The 16,621-nt window shown below is 57.8% G+C and overlaps 1 protein-coding gene across 1 annotated transcript; it reads right to left on the bottom strand.

Moving 5' to 3' along the window:
- Positions 1-9,544: 9,544 nt before the first annotated feature.
- DLX4 (distal-less homeobox 4) lies at positions 9,545-15,659 on the bottom strand. The gene is made up of 3 exons (XM_019415820.2): positions 14,680-15,659; positions 11,000-11,196; positions 9,545-10,761 (listed from the first exon to the last, which is right to left on the bottom strand). Exons 1-3 carry the CDS (start codon positions 14,933-14,935, stop codon positions 10,516-10,518), a joined length of 699 nt encoding a protein of 232 aa, XP_019271365.1. The 5' UTR covers positions 14,936-15,659; the 3' UTR covers positions 9,545-10,515.
- Between the last annotated feature and the right edge of the window lie 962 nt (positions 15,660-16,621).

Genomic DNA, 16,621 nt, shown 5'->3' with positions numbered 1-16,621 from the left:
GGAAAAAGATAACTGTCTCTGTCTTTCGGTTGTCGGGGATTAAATAAGACCAGAAGAGGAAAGCCCAACACCCAGTTACCCACCCCGGAGCAAATGCAGGAACTCAACCATGATGCTCGCTGGGCATGATCCCATCTCACTGCTGGAACACAGCCCCAGAGAGACTATGTGACTTGCCCAAGGTCACACGGCAAATGAGGGGCCGTTCGATGAGTGCCGGTGACCACAGCTGGACAGGCGCTGCTAAGTGGGCTCTGAAACCCTGGCCTCCAGACTGTAGGACGAAGAATGTTCTCTGGACAAGTGGGTCAGACCCAATGATCTGAGCACCACCCCACCCCCACCCAGGGTCTTCAGTTGGTCCAGTCCACTGGCTGGTGAGTCTTGGAAGCTCCTGCTTGGGGGTGGTGTGGCGGGGGGGGGGGGGGGGGGCGGAGTATGGAATTGGCCTCTGGAACCCCTGAAAAGCTCGGAGGCTTTGGAAGCACTTGGGAGGGGTCTGGAGTCTGGTAACTGCTCTGCCCAAGGTTGGCAGTCTGAGAGGGGGGGTACGTAGGGGCCCAAGGTGGCCAGGAAGCACCCTGCAAGGAGGCAAACCTGGGGAGGGGGCTGACAAGGGGGCGGAGCCTTGAGGCTGAAACTTCTCGGTTGTTTGCTGGGGCAAACTGAAGCAGGATTGGAAATGTCTGCTGAGTAAGCAGGGAATAAAGACTCCACACCCTGGAAGATTAGCTGGTACGGGGGAGGGGGTATCCCCCCCACCCTGGGCAGTTCACCTTGAACCTGGCAAACGGCAGCAGGGTGCCCTTCCCTGCGCACTGAGAGCGCCTGGCCACGTCATGCAACGCGTGTGGCACTGCCCCACACCCACCCCTGGGGCCAGGCAGGCCTGTCCTGAGCTCAGGAATCACCAAGGGGGGTGCGGGGGGTGGGTGCGGGGAGAGACATACCCTTGGCCAATGGAGGGTATGTAGGAAGCTGAGGAAAGCAGGAGGCCAGAGGGAGTGGGAGGCTGGCTGGTAAGGAAGGAAAGCAAGAGAAAATTGCTTCCAAGCACAGACTCGGATCCTCCCAAGACCTGGGCAGGGAAGATCCTAAGAACCTACTGTGCACAAATCACATGCCAGGCACTTTCACAGGCACTGTCTCATTTAATCTTTTCAACTGCATAGAAAAGTTAGTGCCCTTATTAATCCATTTCACAGGTGAGATCGTTGAGGCTCGGAGAGTTTCAATAGCTTCCCCGAGAGTCCCCCAGTGGATTTGAAGCAGGGTTCAGCATTCTGAATCGCTAACCTGTGGGATCCCTAACCTCTTAGCACCCCACAGCCTCCAAGAGGGAAATGGAGAGGAGCGTAGGGGGCCGGGCTCAACCTTTCCCCTCATTCTCAGACTTGCCCTGTGCCCTTAGAGCCCCAGGATTGTCCTTCATTAGACTTGGACACACACGTCCAAACAACTGAGCTCAAATCCTGGCTTTGACACTTGTTAGCTGGGTAACCTCAGGTAAGTCACTTGCCCTCTCTGAGCCTCACTTTCCCTCATCTATAAAATAGAGCTAATCCGGGGCGCCTGGGTGGCTCAGTCGCTCGAACGTCGGACTTTAGCTCAGGTCTTGATCTCCCGGTTCGTGGGTTCGAGCCCCACGTCAGGCTCTGGGCTGGCAGCTCGGAGCCTGGAGCCTGCTTCGGATTCTGTGTCTCCCTCTCGACCCTTCCCCCGCTCATGCTCTGTCTCTCTCTTCTCAAAAATAAATAAAAACATTTTAAAAAATGTAAATAGAACTAATCCTACCTATCTTGCAGGGCTGCTGAGGAAATGAGACTATACATATAAAGGGCTTAGCATAAAGCTTGGTACCATGATGGGCGCTGAACAAACTATACAGTTAGTTTTCCATGAAACCAGACCCCGTGTGCAGTTAGGACACTCTTCGGTTGGCCTAGAGAGTTCTAGGCACCCTCAATGAGCCCACGGTTGACCCCTCCTCCTCCGAGGGCAGGGAGAGCTCTCATACTAGAGAATCCCTCCTACTGGGAAATGGCTCTCTTGATTCAAACTAAGTCTGCCATGTTCAGATGTCACGGAAGGATGGCCACTAAGGACAGAGCCATGTGCTGGGCCTTAGCGCCAGCAGAAGGGAAAAGGGCAGGGGTTCATATTTTTCAGTTACCCATCAGCTAAGAGCCACTCTCCACACTGACATACTTACAGTACTCTACTATTTTGTATTTACGTTATAACAGGAATATTTCCCCTTATTCATTGCTAGAAAACAGCTACCTACAGTGTCTTATAGGCCACGATACCAAAGCATTCTTAATTCTGAAAGTTTTTTTCCCCTAGAGTCTCTTGAGGTTTCTTTTTTTTTTTCTCATTTTTTTAAATGTTTATTTATTTTTGGGGGGGGGGTGCACGAGCATCGGAAGGGGCAGAGAGAGAGGGAGACACAGAATCGGAAGCAGGCCCCGACGCGGGGCTCGAACTCACCAACGGTGAGATCGTGACCTGAGTGAAGTCGGCGCTCAACCAGCTGTGCCACTCAGGCACCCCCTCTTGAGTTTTCTAGGTATACAATCAAATATTGGTAAAAAGGAGTGGTTTTACGGGTGCTTTTTAGCTTAGTAGAAGGAATTCTGGGGCTCTAGGAGGTATAACCTTTCGTGAATACAGGAGTCAGGGGCCTCAGAGGCATTGGCCCTGACCCAGGCAGGCGTGGATGGTCTCACCTCTTCAGGTACCTTCTCATCTGGGGTGCCCAGAGCACTGTCCAGGGAGCGCACTCAGACATCCCCACCCTTTGGCCAGCCCTCTGCAGGACTTCCTTCCTTCTTCTCAAAGCAGCTCTGATCCAGCTCTGATCCAGCAAAGCAGCTCTGATCCACTCGTGAGGCTGTGTTTCTGGGGAAGGCATTCGGAGCACGGTTCCGCTCACAGCTGGAGATCAACAGAGGAGCAAGGGTGCTTGGGTAAGATCTCTTATGGACAGAGAAGGTTTTTCTTGCTTGGCGGCCAGAGACAGTGATAATAATTAATCCTCCCGGAATCCTAACTGTATTATCATAATACCATTTGTGTCTTAACTCCTTCCTTCCTCACAACAGTTCCTTGAAGAAGACCATGCTATCATTATCTTAATGTTGCAGTTGAAGAAGGAGGTTAGGAAACTTGCCCAAGGTCACAGAGTTGGGTTTGAACTCAGGCCCCGGCTCTTTACCATTTTGTGTTCCTGGAGATGGAACTAAACTCTTCACCGCTACATGGTAAGCTGGTGAGTCAGAGGACGATTTAGGTGGGTGGGGGGAGAAGGCCACTTTGGGCACCAGGCTAGTATGGCCGAAGTGAAGAAATAAGTCACCATATCCCCTGGCCTGCTTGGTATATTTCACAACTTACCAGGAGACACTCTCCCCGTCTCCATGACCTTCTGAGATATTTTGATCATTATCCTCACTGCACAGGTGAGGAAATAAAGACCCAGGAAGGTAAAGTGACCTGCCCAAGGCCTTTGAGCTGCATGCCTGCATTCCAGAGACTCCGTGAAGTCTCTCTGGAGGAGACAATTTTTCTTTTTCGAGGGGCCAGGAGGAACGGGTTGCTAAGGGGCTGGGAGTGGGAAGGATCCCAAGCCAGGGATGAGTCCCAGGGGGAGATTCAGGCTTTGGAGAGGGAGGTAGGAGGACTCGAGGAGGTCACAAGGGGTGGACGAAGCCTGCCTTGGTGGATCCAGCTGATCCCCCTGGGCTTGGAGAATGTGACAGGAGCCCAGCAGAGGCTTGTCAGGAGCCTCCTGCAGCCTGGCTTCCCCCAGGATCTGTTGGCGCAAAGAATTCCCGGTGGCTCCAGGGCTGGGAGGAGGAGTTTGCAACAGGCCCCGGCTTGCAGAGACCGAGAACGCAACTGCTGGGTCCAGGTCCGGTGGAGAGGAGGTCCTCCAGTGTGGCGGGCAGTGGGAGGGGTGGGACCTGGGCGGGAGTCACGTGCCCTCATCCACTAGCAGTCCTCTGCTCCGCAGCACACAGGCACTGAGGCCCTCCTCTCCAAAGAGGACGGGAGCGCCAGGGTTGGGAGAGAGGTGGTCAGGCAGAGGAAGGAACCACTGAGTGGGGGAGCCCCCAGTCTGAGAGGGGAGGCCAGTGCCCTGTTCGCTAGCAACCCAGTCTGAGGGAGGAGTACCAGTCCCGAGGGGTCAGGCAAAACAGGACACAGAAGGTGATCACAGGAGTGGGCTTCTAGGCCGGCCGAGGGGATTCCCGAGCAGAGGGGGAAAGAATGAGGTCCCCCCCGGGGGAGCCTTGAGATCTAAGTCGGATAATCTACATGCCATGCCCCGGGCCTCACGATTCGGCTCTATGTTCTTCAGGAGCTTGATGTGGGGAGGACAAGAGAGTGGGGGCCGCAGGCCAGAGTGGAATCCCTCAAGCTGGCCAAAGGGTCTTTCTTCCATCGGACCCCCAATTTAACCGAACTTTAAGGGGGATGGTTCAGAGGAAGCAGAGAGGAGTGTATTCCACATCTATTCCATACAGAGTGGCTCCCTCCCCTGGAAATGAAGTAATCTCTCCATTTCGGGGCCAGAGAAGCCGAAGGCCTGGCACTGTGAGGCATTGAATCAGAATCCTTGATGTTTGGAGGAAGCTTGGAGCCGACTCCTTTCCCTTCCTGGACTGGCCAGACATGTCCCCCAGGATGCCAATGGGGCTGCGTACCTTAGAGTCATCAAGCTATGGGGCTGGAGAGAGCTACTGAATGCATCTACTCTGATGAGGGAAGCAAAGCCCTATACTCAGGAGCTCCCAATCTGATGAGAGACAGGGGTCTGCCTGACAAAGCCCCAGACTGGAGTGGAAAGTGCTGGTAGGCACATATCAACCACTAGACACACACACACACACACACACACACACACACACACACACACACACGGGATCTGGCAAGAGCAATTATCTGAGTTTCAGAGAGGGTATGTAACTTGCCCAAGGTCACACAGCAAGGAGTGGCAGAGCAGCACTTTCCTCATCAGGCTGTGATCCCAGCTCCCTCTTTGCTAGCCGGAGTTGCCCTCAGGGCTGGGGAGCAGAGGGATCAGTGAGGCGTGTTGGAGAGGACAGTCTTTGGGGTCCTGGGCCTTGGCTGGAATCGCTGGCCATGCCTGGGAGCCATGGGGTGTGCCAGGAAGGGCTAGCCTGCCCGGGAGCTCTTGCCAGAGCTCAGGAAAAGAAGGAGGCAAGCCGTCAGGGAACAAAGCAGATAAAGTCATAATAAAATGATCGGGTTTCTGTGGCCCTTCAGTCTCCCTCCCCAAGTGTTCACCAGGGAAATACTCCCCGAAAATAGGAGACAGAGAGCTAGCAGAAAGGGCCAGAATGAGAAAAGGGTGGGAGAAGAGAGAGAGAGAGAGAGAGCAAGACAGCCATCCCCACCCCACACGCACTCACAGCTGGGGAGGCTAATCTGTGTATTTCTGGGTGTGTTTCACCTCGTCTCTGCATGTGTTAAGTCCCTGTGCCTCTTCTTGGTTCACCCCTGTGTGTGGCGAGGATGTAACCTGTGAGTGTATTTCTCTGTGTGTCCGTGCACAGCCCTGGCAAGGCTCCACGCACATGGCCTCACGCGTGCCTCTGTGCGCGGCTCTGCACACCGCAGCGATGCGGCCGTGTGTCTGCCTGCCTGCGTGTGCACCTTCTTCAGTGGAAATGTGTGTGCGTGGGGGGAGTCCCTGGGCCGGGGTCCCTGCACCTGCCTGGCTCTCTGCACTGTCTGCGGCCTTTGTGTTTCGAGAATTGCGCTGGAAGGGACTTTAATTCCCTCCTGAACCCATCTGTGCCGGTCAGGAAAGGGGAAAGCAGAGGCATGGACAAGAGGTCACTTGTCCCCCTCTAGGAAAGCCTTTTCAGCTTGGAAGGGGAGAGATGGCAGTCACCCCATAGTCACCGGGGACTCAGTGGCTCCCCACCCCACCCCCCCCACCCCCTCCCCCACGGGACCCACAGGCAAGCTTCTCAGAGAAGGGGTGGGGCAAAGGCTGGAGCAGAAAGAAACCAGAGCTGGAGATCTCTTCGCCCAGCCTTGCACTGGGAGAAGCAGGGAAAGAGATGGCAGAGAAGGGAAGGCATGGGAGAGAAATACTTTGTGGGCCACAGAGTTTTTCTTTTCCACCATAATTGCTAAAATATTACTCACCTCGTGGAACACGGGCTCCCAGGGAAAGGGGGATCCTAGTCCCTTGAAAACCAGCTGCCTGTGGGCAGGGCTTAGAGGGGTCTTTGCAGAGGCCTGAAGCCACCCTCACCGCCTGGTCTTAGCTCCCCCCTCCGCCCTTCGACCTGTAGTCCCACCCCCACCCCTTCCTAGGCCGCAGGAATCCCGGTAAGGAAAGGGTTATCCAGGTGAATCGGGGCGGGAGACACCTGTAGGATGCTTTTCTGAAGGAAGAGGCTTCAGTGGCCCTGAGGACAGAAAGCTGAGAGGAGATTTGCCACCACAACAATGGAAAGAATGGAGCTTAGACTCCCCCCCCCCACACACCAACTAGCAAACAGAGATCAGGGGAGGAGAGAGAGTGGGTGTCTCATCACCTCCTTGGAAGCAGGAAGTCAGCGTAGCCTCCTCTGGCTTTTCCCGTCCCTACCCACATGGCTTATGCTTTCAGGGTTTCAGGGGGAAGTCCTGGATCTCCAAGACCCCGTCTACACAGGCCTCAGCTACCCGGATAACATTCCATTGACTCTGGATACAATCCCAGAGGCAAGTTCAGGCATCCAAACTCCAATGAGGTTTGGAGCTGAGTAATCAGCTGCTAGGGCTAAACAGACGTTTTGTGGGGGAACAACCAGCTCCCCACCCCCACCTTGCACAGCAGATTTGGGGATGGGGGAGGGTCAGCCTGTCACTCCGTGGCTTCCCAGCCCCCTCCCACCACCCCGTTCTCCTACTTCCCACCTGCAAGTAATTTGGCCAATGGGAGGGCAGTTAAGATTGCAGTGTGGAATCCCTCTAGATCTGTGTGCGTTTGGTGGGGAGGGGCTGCCTCCTCTCCCCCCCCCCCAACCCCAGACCCTGAGTGCCCTTTTCCTCTTCACAGCAGCAAATTACTTGTAATTATCTCACATTGAAAACCTTCAGGAGCTGCTCCCCAAATTGCTTTAATTGAATTAATTGAATCTCATTTTGTTGGGGGAGAGAATGGGGGGGGCACGTCTTAAAATAGCATGTGGGGAGAGGGAAGGGAAGCCCCCAGTCAGCTTTTCCCGTGGCGGAGACCCTTGTAGGTGAGAGAGGGTGCCCTGGCCTCCCTGTTTCCATTTTCCAGCCTCAGCTGATTTCAGATGCCCTTTTGCATTTAGGACCTTGCCGGTGTCCTGCTTTCAAATGGTGATGACAAGGAATGTGTGCCGTGCTCCAGCCTCCGGGCCCCCTTCCTCCTCCCTACCCCCAGGAGGCAGAGAGGTGAGAGGTGAATGGATGGCAGTGGCAGTCTGAACTCACCCCGGCCGTGACCCCTCCTCCCTGATAATCACACGGCAGCTATAAATGCCATTTGTGAAGCGCGTACTAAGTTCCAGGCACCGTGTCAAGCGTGTTACAAGCACTATCTCATTCCATCATCACAGCTACACCGGGAAGCAGGTCCTATTAGCATTCTCATCTTAATGGAGGAGGAAAACCAGGCTCACAGAGAGGTTAAGTAACTTGCCAAAAGCCACACAGCAGAGCTGGACTCTTTGGAGGCCAAAATCCCCATTCTAAACCGATCAGTTTTGTGCCCCCCCCCCCACCCTGCTCCATTACTGACCCAATTTTCTCAGAGGGGAGTCTTCAGGGGAAGGAACCACAGGTTCCCCTTCTACAGCTTAGATGGCTTGAGGGAGGTGAATGGAGCTCATCCTCCCCTGGGGTTTCAATCCCATCATCACCCAAGAGCCCAGGGAGACTAGACCAACTCCCAAAGGGAAAGGGCTCCTGTTTCCTTTGGAATGGTCGGGTGGATGGGGGTAGGGAATTGGGATGGGGGGGGGCAGCCGGCCTCTGGCTGGGAGAGTAATTACACTCCTTCTGCTACTTAACTTTACAACCTGGGCTGTTGTTTTAACGATGCGACTCGTGTTGGGCTGTCCAATTAATCTCGCCTTTGGAGGCTTTCCGAGATGGGGCGGTAGATCTTATCTTGGGTCTGTGGAAGAGGAGTGTGCAGCCTACAGTGGGAGGAACAGCCGCCCTGAGGCCTCGTGGCCTCAGAGAAGCCCTGGGGAAGGGATCTGGGGCTGCCCCCCCAGCGCCTGTGGACTGGGGTTAAGAGCTGGGAAGGCACAGATGGGGAGGAAGAGGCAAGTGTTTCTCTTCTTGGTACCCTCAGTCCTCACTCCTCCTGATCTTGGCTTTGGCGCACCCCATGCCTTTGCCATCCCCAGGATAACACTCCATGGTGTTTTGGTGAGTGGGGGAGGCCACTGACCCACAAGGGGCCTAGGAGGGGCTGATCGCAGCCCCCCCCCCCGGGGTGGGGGTTCCACTGACTTGCGTACCCCCTCTACCCTACAGAGACTCCAATTCAGGCCCCTCTCTGGGGCCAGGGGGGTTGGCTCCAAGTGCCTGAGTGGGCTTTTCCAACTAGGGCAGTCCCCAGTTCGAAGTGCTTGGGAACAGGTTTAGACAGTAAAGGGAAAGATGACTCTGGAGCTTTTTGCCTGGAATTGGAGGCTCCTCCCCCAATCCCTCAGGCCAAGCTTGGGCTGGATTCCCTGAATTATTTGCAGCCCTGTCCTTGGGCCTCTCTGCCACTGGGTGCTGTGTGTGTGTGTGTGTGTGTGTGTGTGTGTGTGTGTGTGTGTGTGTGAAAGAGAGAGAGAGAGAGAGAGAGAGAGAGAGAGAGAGGGATGGGGTGTGGAGGCCATGAATCTACCGCTGGGTCCAGGCTGAGTTGAGGGCCCTGACTATGCCCGTATTACTTCCTTTAACCAGGCACTTACCACAAAAGTGGCTGGACATTTGTCTGGCTCCCCCATTTGCCCGCAGGGTCTGCCTCAGTCACCTTGTATCTCCAGGATCTCACAGAGCAGAGGCTTCACCAATGTTTGTTGGATGGAGAAGTCCAGTTCCTTCTGGGATTTTCTTCTCCTCTCCCTCCCCCTAGGTGGGCTGGGGCCTTTCCGCCCCAAGGAGCACCCTGGGAGGACTGGACTGGCTCAGTGGGCGTGTCCTGTCCCCAAGAGCAGGGAGCAGGGGCTGAAGATGGGGCAACAGGGGACTGCGAAGTGCCCCCGGCTCCCTCCAGAACTGGGCCGGGAGAGAATTTGCGAGTGAGGACCACTCCGACTTGGGTCATTCCCAGTATTAGCATCTTCCAGTTTCACACTGGAGCGAATGAAAGTGGTCATCAGAACGTTCTAGAGCTACAAGCCCAGAGCTAGTTAGGGATAGAGGCAAAACTAGTATCCCATCCTCTAGGTCAGTGCTGGAAGAGTCAGATGGGAGGCAAGAGAGAGATGGGCAAGCAACCCCCACCCCCGGAAGTCAGGAAACAAACACACTTCACAGCCAGGGCCCAGGTTTTTATACAGATTTAATCTCTGAAAGCTCATGATGTGGAGGATGCTAGATCGGTTATAAATAGGAGCGGTTCCCTTGGACAGAGACAGCAGTGAGGAGCTGAACTACCAGCCCACCCTCCCTGTTCGGGGGTGTCTCTCCTTACACTCATCCAGAGAGTCTGCTTGTCCCCCATTCTCCCCAAAGAGTCGCCCTACTGGGTTTCCAAGAGGATGTGAGTGTGGGGATGATGGGTATTAAGGGTGGGAAAGGCGGCGATAGGCTCTTAATAAATACCCGTTGAATTAAAAGGATAATCGCATCCAGTATCTACTAAAACTGAATAGACGCAGGAAAAAGAAGGCTTTTTTTTTTCTTTCTTAGAAGAACAGCTTCAATTCCCCATAGGTCCACAAACCACATTTTCAGCATCGCTTCCACGTCCCAGGGGGGTGAGGCAGTCTATCTATCAGTCATGGGGGTAACGCGCTGACCTCCAGGAAAAATCGGTGGAGGGTGGGAGGGACTCGGTGGTGGTCGACTTGAAGACACCGGATGCCCACTTCACTTCCGCTTCTGCTCAGAACAGGGTTGGGCGAGGCGCAAGGCACACAGAGGAAAAAATACTCAAGTGTTTCTTGTTGGTGTTGCCTCCAGGCTGGCGGTAGACTGCAGTCCAAGGAAGGGATGGGAAGACTAGCGGTCCTGTGAGGAGTCTGCACTTCAGCCAGTGACTCTCCCTCCAGAGCCTCCGATCAACTGGAGGGAAGGTGTCCAGTCTATGGTAGTGGTGGGGGGCAGTGGTGAAGACCAAAGTCCTTGATTAGGCTGTTTGGGTTACAGGGAGACGTCCTTTTTCTTCTCTCGCGCCTTTTCCTCTTGAGAAAACCCATCTGGAGCTGGTTTCCTCCAGGACCAGAAGGGGTGCAGGCGGGCTGGGTCCTAGGCTTTGTGGAGGACTAGGGGCCAACCCACCCTTCCCGGGACTCACATCATCTGAGGTGGAGCCAGGACATCTGGGGAGTGATGCTGATACCAGGCCCCAAAGCTGTTGCTGTAGCCGCCACCGGTGGGCAGGGCCCCTGCCTTGGGTAGATCCCAGAGGGATGGGAGGGGTGGGGAGCAGGGAGACAAGGAGGGGGCTCTCCCAGGGAAGTCCCCTTCCTGTCCTCCAGAGTTCTGCTTCAGGAGCTTCTTGTATTTGGAGCGTTTGTTCTGAAACCAGATCTTTACCTTTGGGGAGAAGAGGGGAAAGGATGGAATGTGAGGAGAAGAATGCGTGTGGAAGGGTGAGATCCAGGGAAAGGGACCCAGCAGTGGCGCGCAGGCGCCTTGGGAACGTGCCAGGAGAACTGTGACAACGAGGCTAGGGGGCTCCTCAGCCTTTCAACCCTCCCCCCCTCCAAGGGGTGAGTTCCCAGAGACCACATCAGGGGAAGGCTAGCTGCAGGAAGGATGGGGCCGGCCTCACCTGGGTCTGGGTGAGGCCGAGCTGCGCGGCCAGCTGGGCCCTTTCGGGCAGCGCCAGGTACTGCGTGTGCTGGAAACGCTGGTTCAAGTGCTGCAGCTGCAGGCTCGAGTAGATGGTCCTCGGTTTGCGGAGCTTCTTGGGCGGGGCCTGCGGGCGCTGCTCCGAGGGCTCCGGGGACAGCGGCGGCTTCTCCGAATCTGGGGGGCGGCACAAAACGGTGTGGGTGGGGCGTTAAGAGGGTCGGACGCGCGGCTTCCTGAGCTCATTTGCATCTCGTTTGCATGTAGGCCTCAGCTAAGCAAAGGGCGCGGGTACCCGGCTCGGCCCTCCTCTACCTTCCGCTCCACGCCCCCTTCAGGCGCCACGCCCACCGCGCGCTAGGACGCGGTTCTTGCCCTCAGGGAGCTCCCACTCATGGGTCCTGTGACCCTAGGAAGACAGCGCCAAGGGACGGAGCGAGGGTACAGGTGGCGCCAGGGCCGGGAGGTCAGAGTTCAGGCGGGTGCGGTGGCGCCAGCTCGGGGTAGGGTGGGGCTAAAAGGCTCGGTCGGGGGCTGGGCTGAGGCCTGGAGCTGACCGGGGCAGGGCATTCCAGGCCGAGGGAACTCCAGAACAATGCTCAGAGGCCCGAGCCAGTGTTTGCGTGGCAGCCTCCCCGCTGCTGGGGCTGGGGAGGGTGGGGGTCGGAGGGGCCCGGCCAATTCGGCCTTGAGGCCAGGATGAGCACCCGCCCCCCCGCCCCCCCCCCCCCCAGCATCCTAGAGTGGGAAGTGCCCTCAGGGTTTGCCATCCCCTATTGCGAGGCGCAAACCCCAACAAACCCCAACCCGAGGTGCACCCTGCAGGGAAACTGACCAGCCCTCTCCTCCCCCGTGCCCAGCTGGCTAGGGGAGGCGGCTCAGGGGCTCTAGAAGCCCTGTGGGAGTGGGACAGCCCCCTCCCGCTCCCCGCTACACTCACAGAGGGGTTCACCGCTCACGGGGAAGGTGGCCCAGGTTCGCAAAGCACGCAGCGCCGGCCAGCGCAGGCCCCTCGGGCCGCTGCAGGATCTCGCTGCCGAGCTGCCCCGTGAGATCTGGTCACCTCCTGCCTCCAGGCCCAGCCACTCTAGGAATCTTGGCGGGGGAACAGCGGCCCTAGAGTACGGGAGGTGCGGGGCGAGGGGTCCTCCTCTTCCCGTCTGAGCAGCCCAACCTGCGCCAATCTGCGGGGGCACCCTGGGATCATTCCATTCGGGTGATAGGGCTGGGAGGCCCAAATGACCAAAATGCTCCCGGGCTCAGGGCAACGTTTGCAGCTTTCCACTCGGGTCTGCCGGGCCACTTCAGCCGAGAGAGAACTTGGCCCCGGTGCCCAGACGCAGCTAATGTCGGCCCGAGTCCCGCACCCTCACCCCGCCCCTCCTTCCTCTGGTCGTGCTCCCCCCGACGTGTGGTTCCCCGCCCTGGGCCGGCCGCGATGACCAGGTGCCTTCACCTCCCCCGCATCCCTCACTCAGGGCCCCGGGCGTTGCGGGCTTCTCAGATCCACCCCCACCCCGACCCCCGCCCCTGCCAATTCCCAGAAAAACCGTTGGGTTTCCGCTCCCCGCCCGCGCCTGTCCGGCCTCCCCTGCTTTGACCCTACCGCTCGAAGCCCCAGGCTGGCCGCCCAGCGACCGACCACCCGCGCCTCTCCGGCTGCGGCTGCGTGAACCACGAGGCTCGGGTGGTGACGCAGCGCCTAGGAAGCAGCCCCCGCTGCTGCTGGACTCCCCCAGCCCTCGGTGCCCCAGCTCTCCCAGAGGACGCCCCTCCAAAGGCCTTCCGCTGACAGCTGCCCTTCTCCACACCAGTTGTGGCAAGTCACGACTGGATCTGCCCTGGTCGCGATTATGGAGCCCAAAGGCCTCCCTGGAGGCACCGCCGCCGCCGCACCCGCCCGCTCCCAAAGCTCCCTTGGAGCCAAACCTTCCCCTGCAGCGCGGGTGGACACGCGGTGGGGCAAAAAGGAGGGCTCAAGTCCTCTCTCACACCCCCAATCATTCGGTCTAGAATGGGCAAACCCACCAGTTTCGGGAGGAAAACGCTACCATCTAGTCTAAGCACGTGTATGGTTTTCGTTGGATCCGGGGAAATTCTGTAAAGAAAAGGAACTCTCCACTCTCTGGCCCTTAGACCAAGCAGAGGGAAGACAAGGTGTGTGGAGGACAGGGACGAAAATACTAACCCTGTAAACAATTCTCTGAAGGACGAGGCGATCTCGTTCCCACCCGGCCACACACACATAGACACAAATGTCCCATATGAGCATATACTAAAGGGAAGTCCAAGGGATTCATTTATAGAACCTAGGTCATTTGTATAAAACAAACAAACAAACAAACAAACAAACAAACAAACCTCCTCCCAACTGCTCCTCCTTTAAGGAGGACAGACACAGCAGCCTGGGAGAGGCAGCTCGCGTTCGTGCACAGAAGGCACTTCACTTTGGGGGCTCTGAGGAAATTCTCTAAAATCCTCTTTTCTGGCCTCATGCAGTGAACACCAATCTGCAAGGACTAAGTGCCTGGAAAAGAGGCATCCACACCCGGTCCCAGGGCCTCAGCTTGCCCATCTGTAATCCAGTAGGTTGAGCTCCCAAATCTTTAGGGGCACTTCTGGCTCTGATGGTTTATGAGCTCATGTGTTGGAGTAACAGGGAAAAGGAGAGAGATGTCCTGGTCCTGGGCTGACACAAGCAAAGGCACCCAGTAGATGTGCATCCTCGGAGGAGACTGTGCTAAAGACAGGTGGGGGCAGGGAGGGCAGGGGACCTGAGGTCTAATTTGGAGCTAGTACGGATCAGCATATACAGTTGCACGGGTTCTGCCCAATACCGGGCCCAGGACCAGGAAGACAGGCTGGCTAGCTCCTTGGCTTCTTTGAGGCCTTGCAGTGAGCACTTTCTCAGGGACTCAAAGTTGCTCCAGACAGCAGGAAGTGGGGCCTAACCTGTCCCCCACAAGGGCAAGGGGTGGATCCTTCACCTGGAAGGATCTGCATCAGGATCTATAGCTAGAGGCTGCCTGACCCACCTGTGGCTACATTCTTAGAACAATAGGTGGTGGGGTCCTAGCCCCAGATTCTTCCTAGCTGGAAGGACAGCTTCCAGCCTCTATCAGGCATATTCAAGCACCAGCCAAGGGAGACGGGGAGGGGCCCCCAAATAAGCCCCCACTTCCACTGTCCTCCAACTGGGACCGCGCTTCCAATTGTCTGGCTTGGGCTGGAGCACTGCTTTTGGAGACAAGACAAACCCGGAGAGGCGACTTGGGGAAGGGAAGGAGTACACGACGGAAAGAATCCTGGGGCAGGGGCTAGGCACCCACACCCACATCTGGATTGTTTCAGTTTTCCGTTACACGTAGGTGCACACCACCCCGCTGCTCCAGGGGGTGGGGTAGGGAGCCCTGCCGCCCGGCTTCACACAACTGCAAATCGAAACCAGGTCGGTCTTGAAAGGAGACCTAGATCAACTCGCCCCCGCCCCTCCCCCCTGTCTCCCGCCCCATCCCTTCGCCCTCCCCCCACCCCCAGATCCCTTGGAATCTGAGTAAGGTCTGAATCCCGCTAGCTGCGCCCAACCAGGCGAGGGCGAAGTTTAGGGACGCAAAGGATCAGGACCCCAGAGGTGGGAAGAGCTGCGGCGCCCGGACTTACCTGCCTTCGGCTCCTGCTGAGAAGGCGCCGCTGGTTGCTGGCAGGGCAGGTAGGAGTCTCCCGGAGTCGCCGGCGCAGTGTAGGAGTAGGGCAGGAGGTGGCCATACGGCCCAGAGTAGGGCAAATCGGAGGCGACTGCGGTTGCGGGGGACAGGCCAAGCGGGTAGGCAGCCACTACCGATGGGACAGGGGCGATGTCCGGGAATATGGCTTTGGAGGCGTCCCGGCCAGGGAGGGAGCAGGGCAAAGAGGTCATCGCGGCCGGGGCCGGGGCCGGGGCCGAAGGGCCTAGGCCATGGCCCGGCACGTAGTCCGCTCCCTCCGCCAACTCTCTCTTTTCCGAACCTCGGGCGTTGGGACCGGATGAGCCCCCCAGCCAGCCTCCCGCACACTTAAGATCCCGGGGAAAGTGTCTCTCTGTGCCTTTTCCAGCGGAGAGCGCGCGCCTGGGAAAGGGGTTCCGAAGGGGTGCCCCCCATGGCTTTTCCCCTCCCCCCTAAATCCATGGGGGCCCCCCTCGTCTCGCTCTTGGGTTCGGTTCCCGGGACCCGACGGTGGCACCGCCCACTTAGACGCCGCGGATTGGCTACCGCACGCAGTGACCTCACGAGGCTGGGGCCGGGGCCCGCCCCCCGGGGCAGCCCGCGGTAGGGAAATTCAGAACCGAGAGGTCCGAGGGGCGGTGCACACGCTCCAGGCCCAGCTGCCTCGGGGTCTTCTCCAAGAGGGATACCGGGGTGGCAGGGCGATTGGGGCAGTCTGGGAACCTCGGTCTCAATGGAAGAAACGCGAGGGAGAGCTGGCGGGGCCGGGATGGCCCAGGGCGAAGGGAGCAGCGCAGTAGCGGAGGCGCTTCGGCTGCGGGGGCTCAGGGGACCCTCCGTCGCGCTCTCCAGCTCCTGGGGATCTGCACCGCGGTTCTGATGCCGCCGCCACCAACCCGCAGGGGAATCGAGACCAGACGGCCCGCGCCCGCAGCTTATTCAGCACGTCGGAATGCGTCGCTGCTGAGCCCCGGCAGTTTGTTGGTAAACAGACGCCGGATCGGGGAGGTACCGCCCCGCGGCCAGCCTGCCCCGCACGCGCGCGGCGCACACGCCCCCGCGGGGCGCCCTTGGCCTGACACGCCGCGACCGCCGCGACTGCGCCTCACCGCGCCCCCACCCCCGTCCTGGCTTCCGCTTCCGGCAGGGGCCCCGGTGCGCTCGCGACAGCGCAGCTCCAGCGGGCCCCCGAGGCCGCTGGAGGGATCCGCCGTCCTGGCTTCGCCCGCGCGGCGCCCCGCCTTTCCTGGCGCCGCGTGAGGCTGAAGTCTTGCAGGAACCGGGACAAAATCCGCGAGGAGGAGGAGCGTCCACTTTGATGGTTCCTCTGAGAGCGTAGGAAACACGGCAGGCCTGTCCTGGTGGCCGCATTTTCCAGTCTGTGCAGGACCTGCCTCTAAACTTAGGCGCCCAAGAACTTGACGGGCAGGTGTCCACGTATACGAGTATCTATGGCCACAGGTAGGCAGCTACACGTAGGCTCCATTCAATTACAACATATATGCAAACACACAGGTGTCTACACTGATGTTCGTGATCTCCATGAACAGAGAGGTCCACTAACGGATCCCAAAGATAAAGAGCGATATCCCTGGACAAAAAGCACGATCCTTACCTCTTACACAGACCCACGACTCCACAGGTCAAATTGCCGGTGTGCACACTCAAGAATGCAGAAAATCCACACATATAAGCATTTACACAAGTGTGGCCACCCTCTGAGTGATAACTGTCCACACACATCCAAGCTGCTTCGTGTTAAGGGGAGAGACAGTTACACCCCCAAACTCACCAGTCCTCACAGATTCCACAGCGTACCCCCCCACACACCTTTTCTCCCCCAAGTACACAACTCAGACGCGCATATGCATGGCTGTACACACATACTCGCTCCATCA

The sequence above is a fragment of the Panthera pardus genome, unplaced genomic scaffold (assembly GCF_024362965.1).
Source record: "Panthera pardus isolate Hobbes unplaced genomic scaffold, ASM2436296v1 HiC_scaffold_3, whole genome shotgun sequence".
In the NCBI taxonomy this organism is placed as follows: Eukaryota; Metazoa; Chordata; class Mammalia; order Carnivora; family Felidae; genus Panthera; species Panthera pardus.
This window is presented reverse-complemented; position numbering and strand designations above follow the sequence as displayed.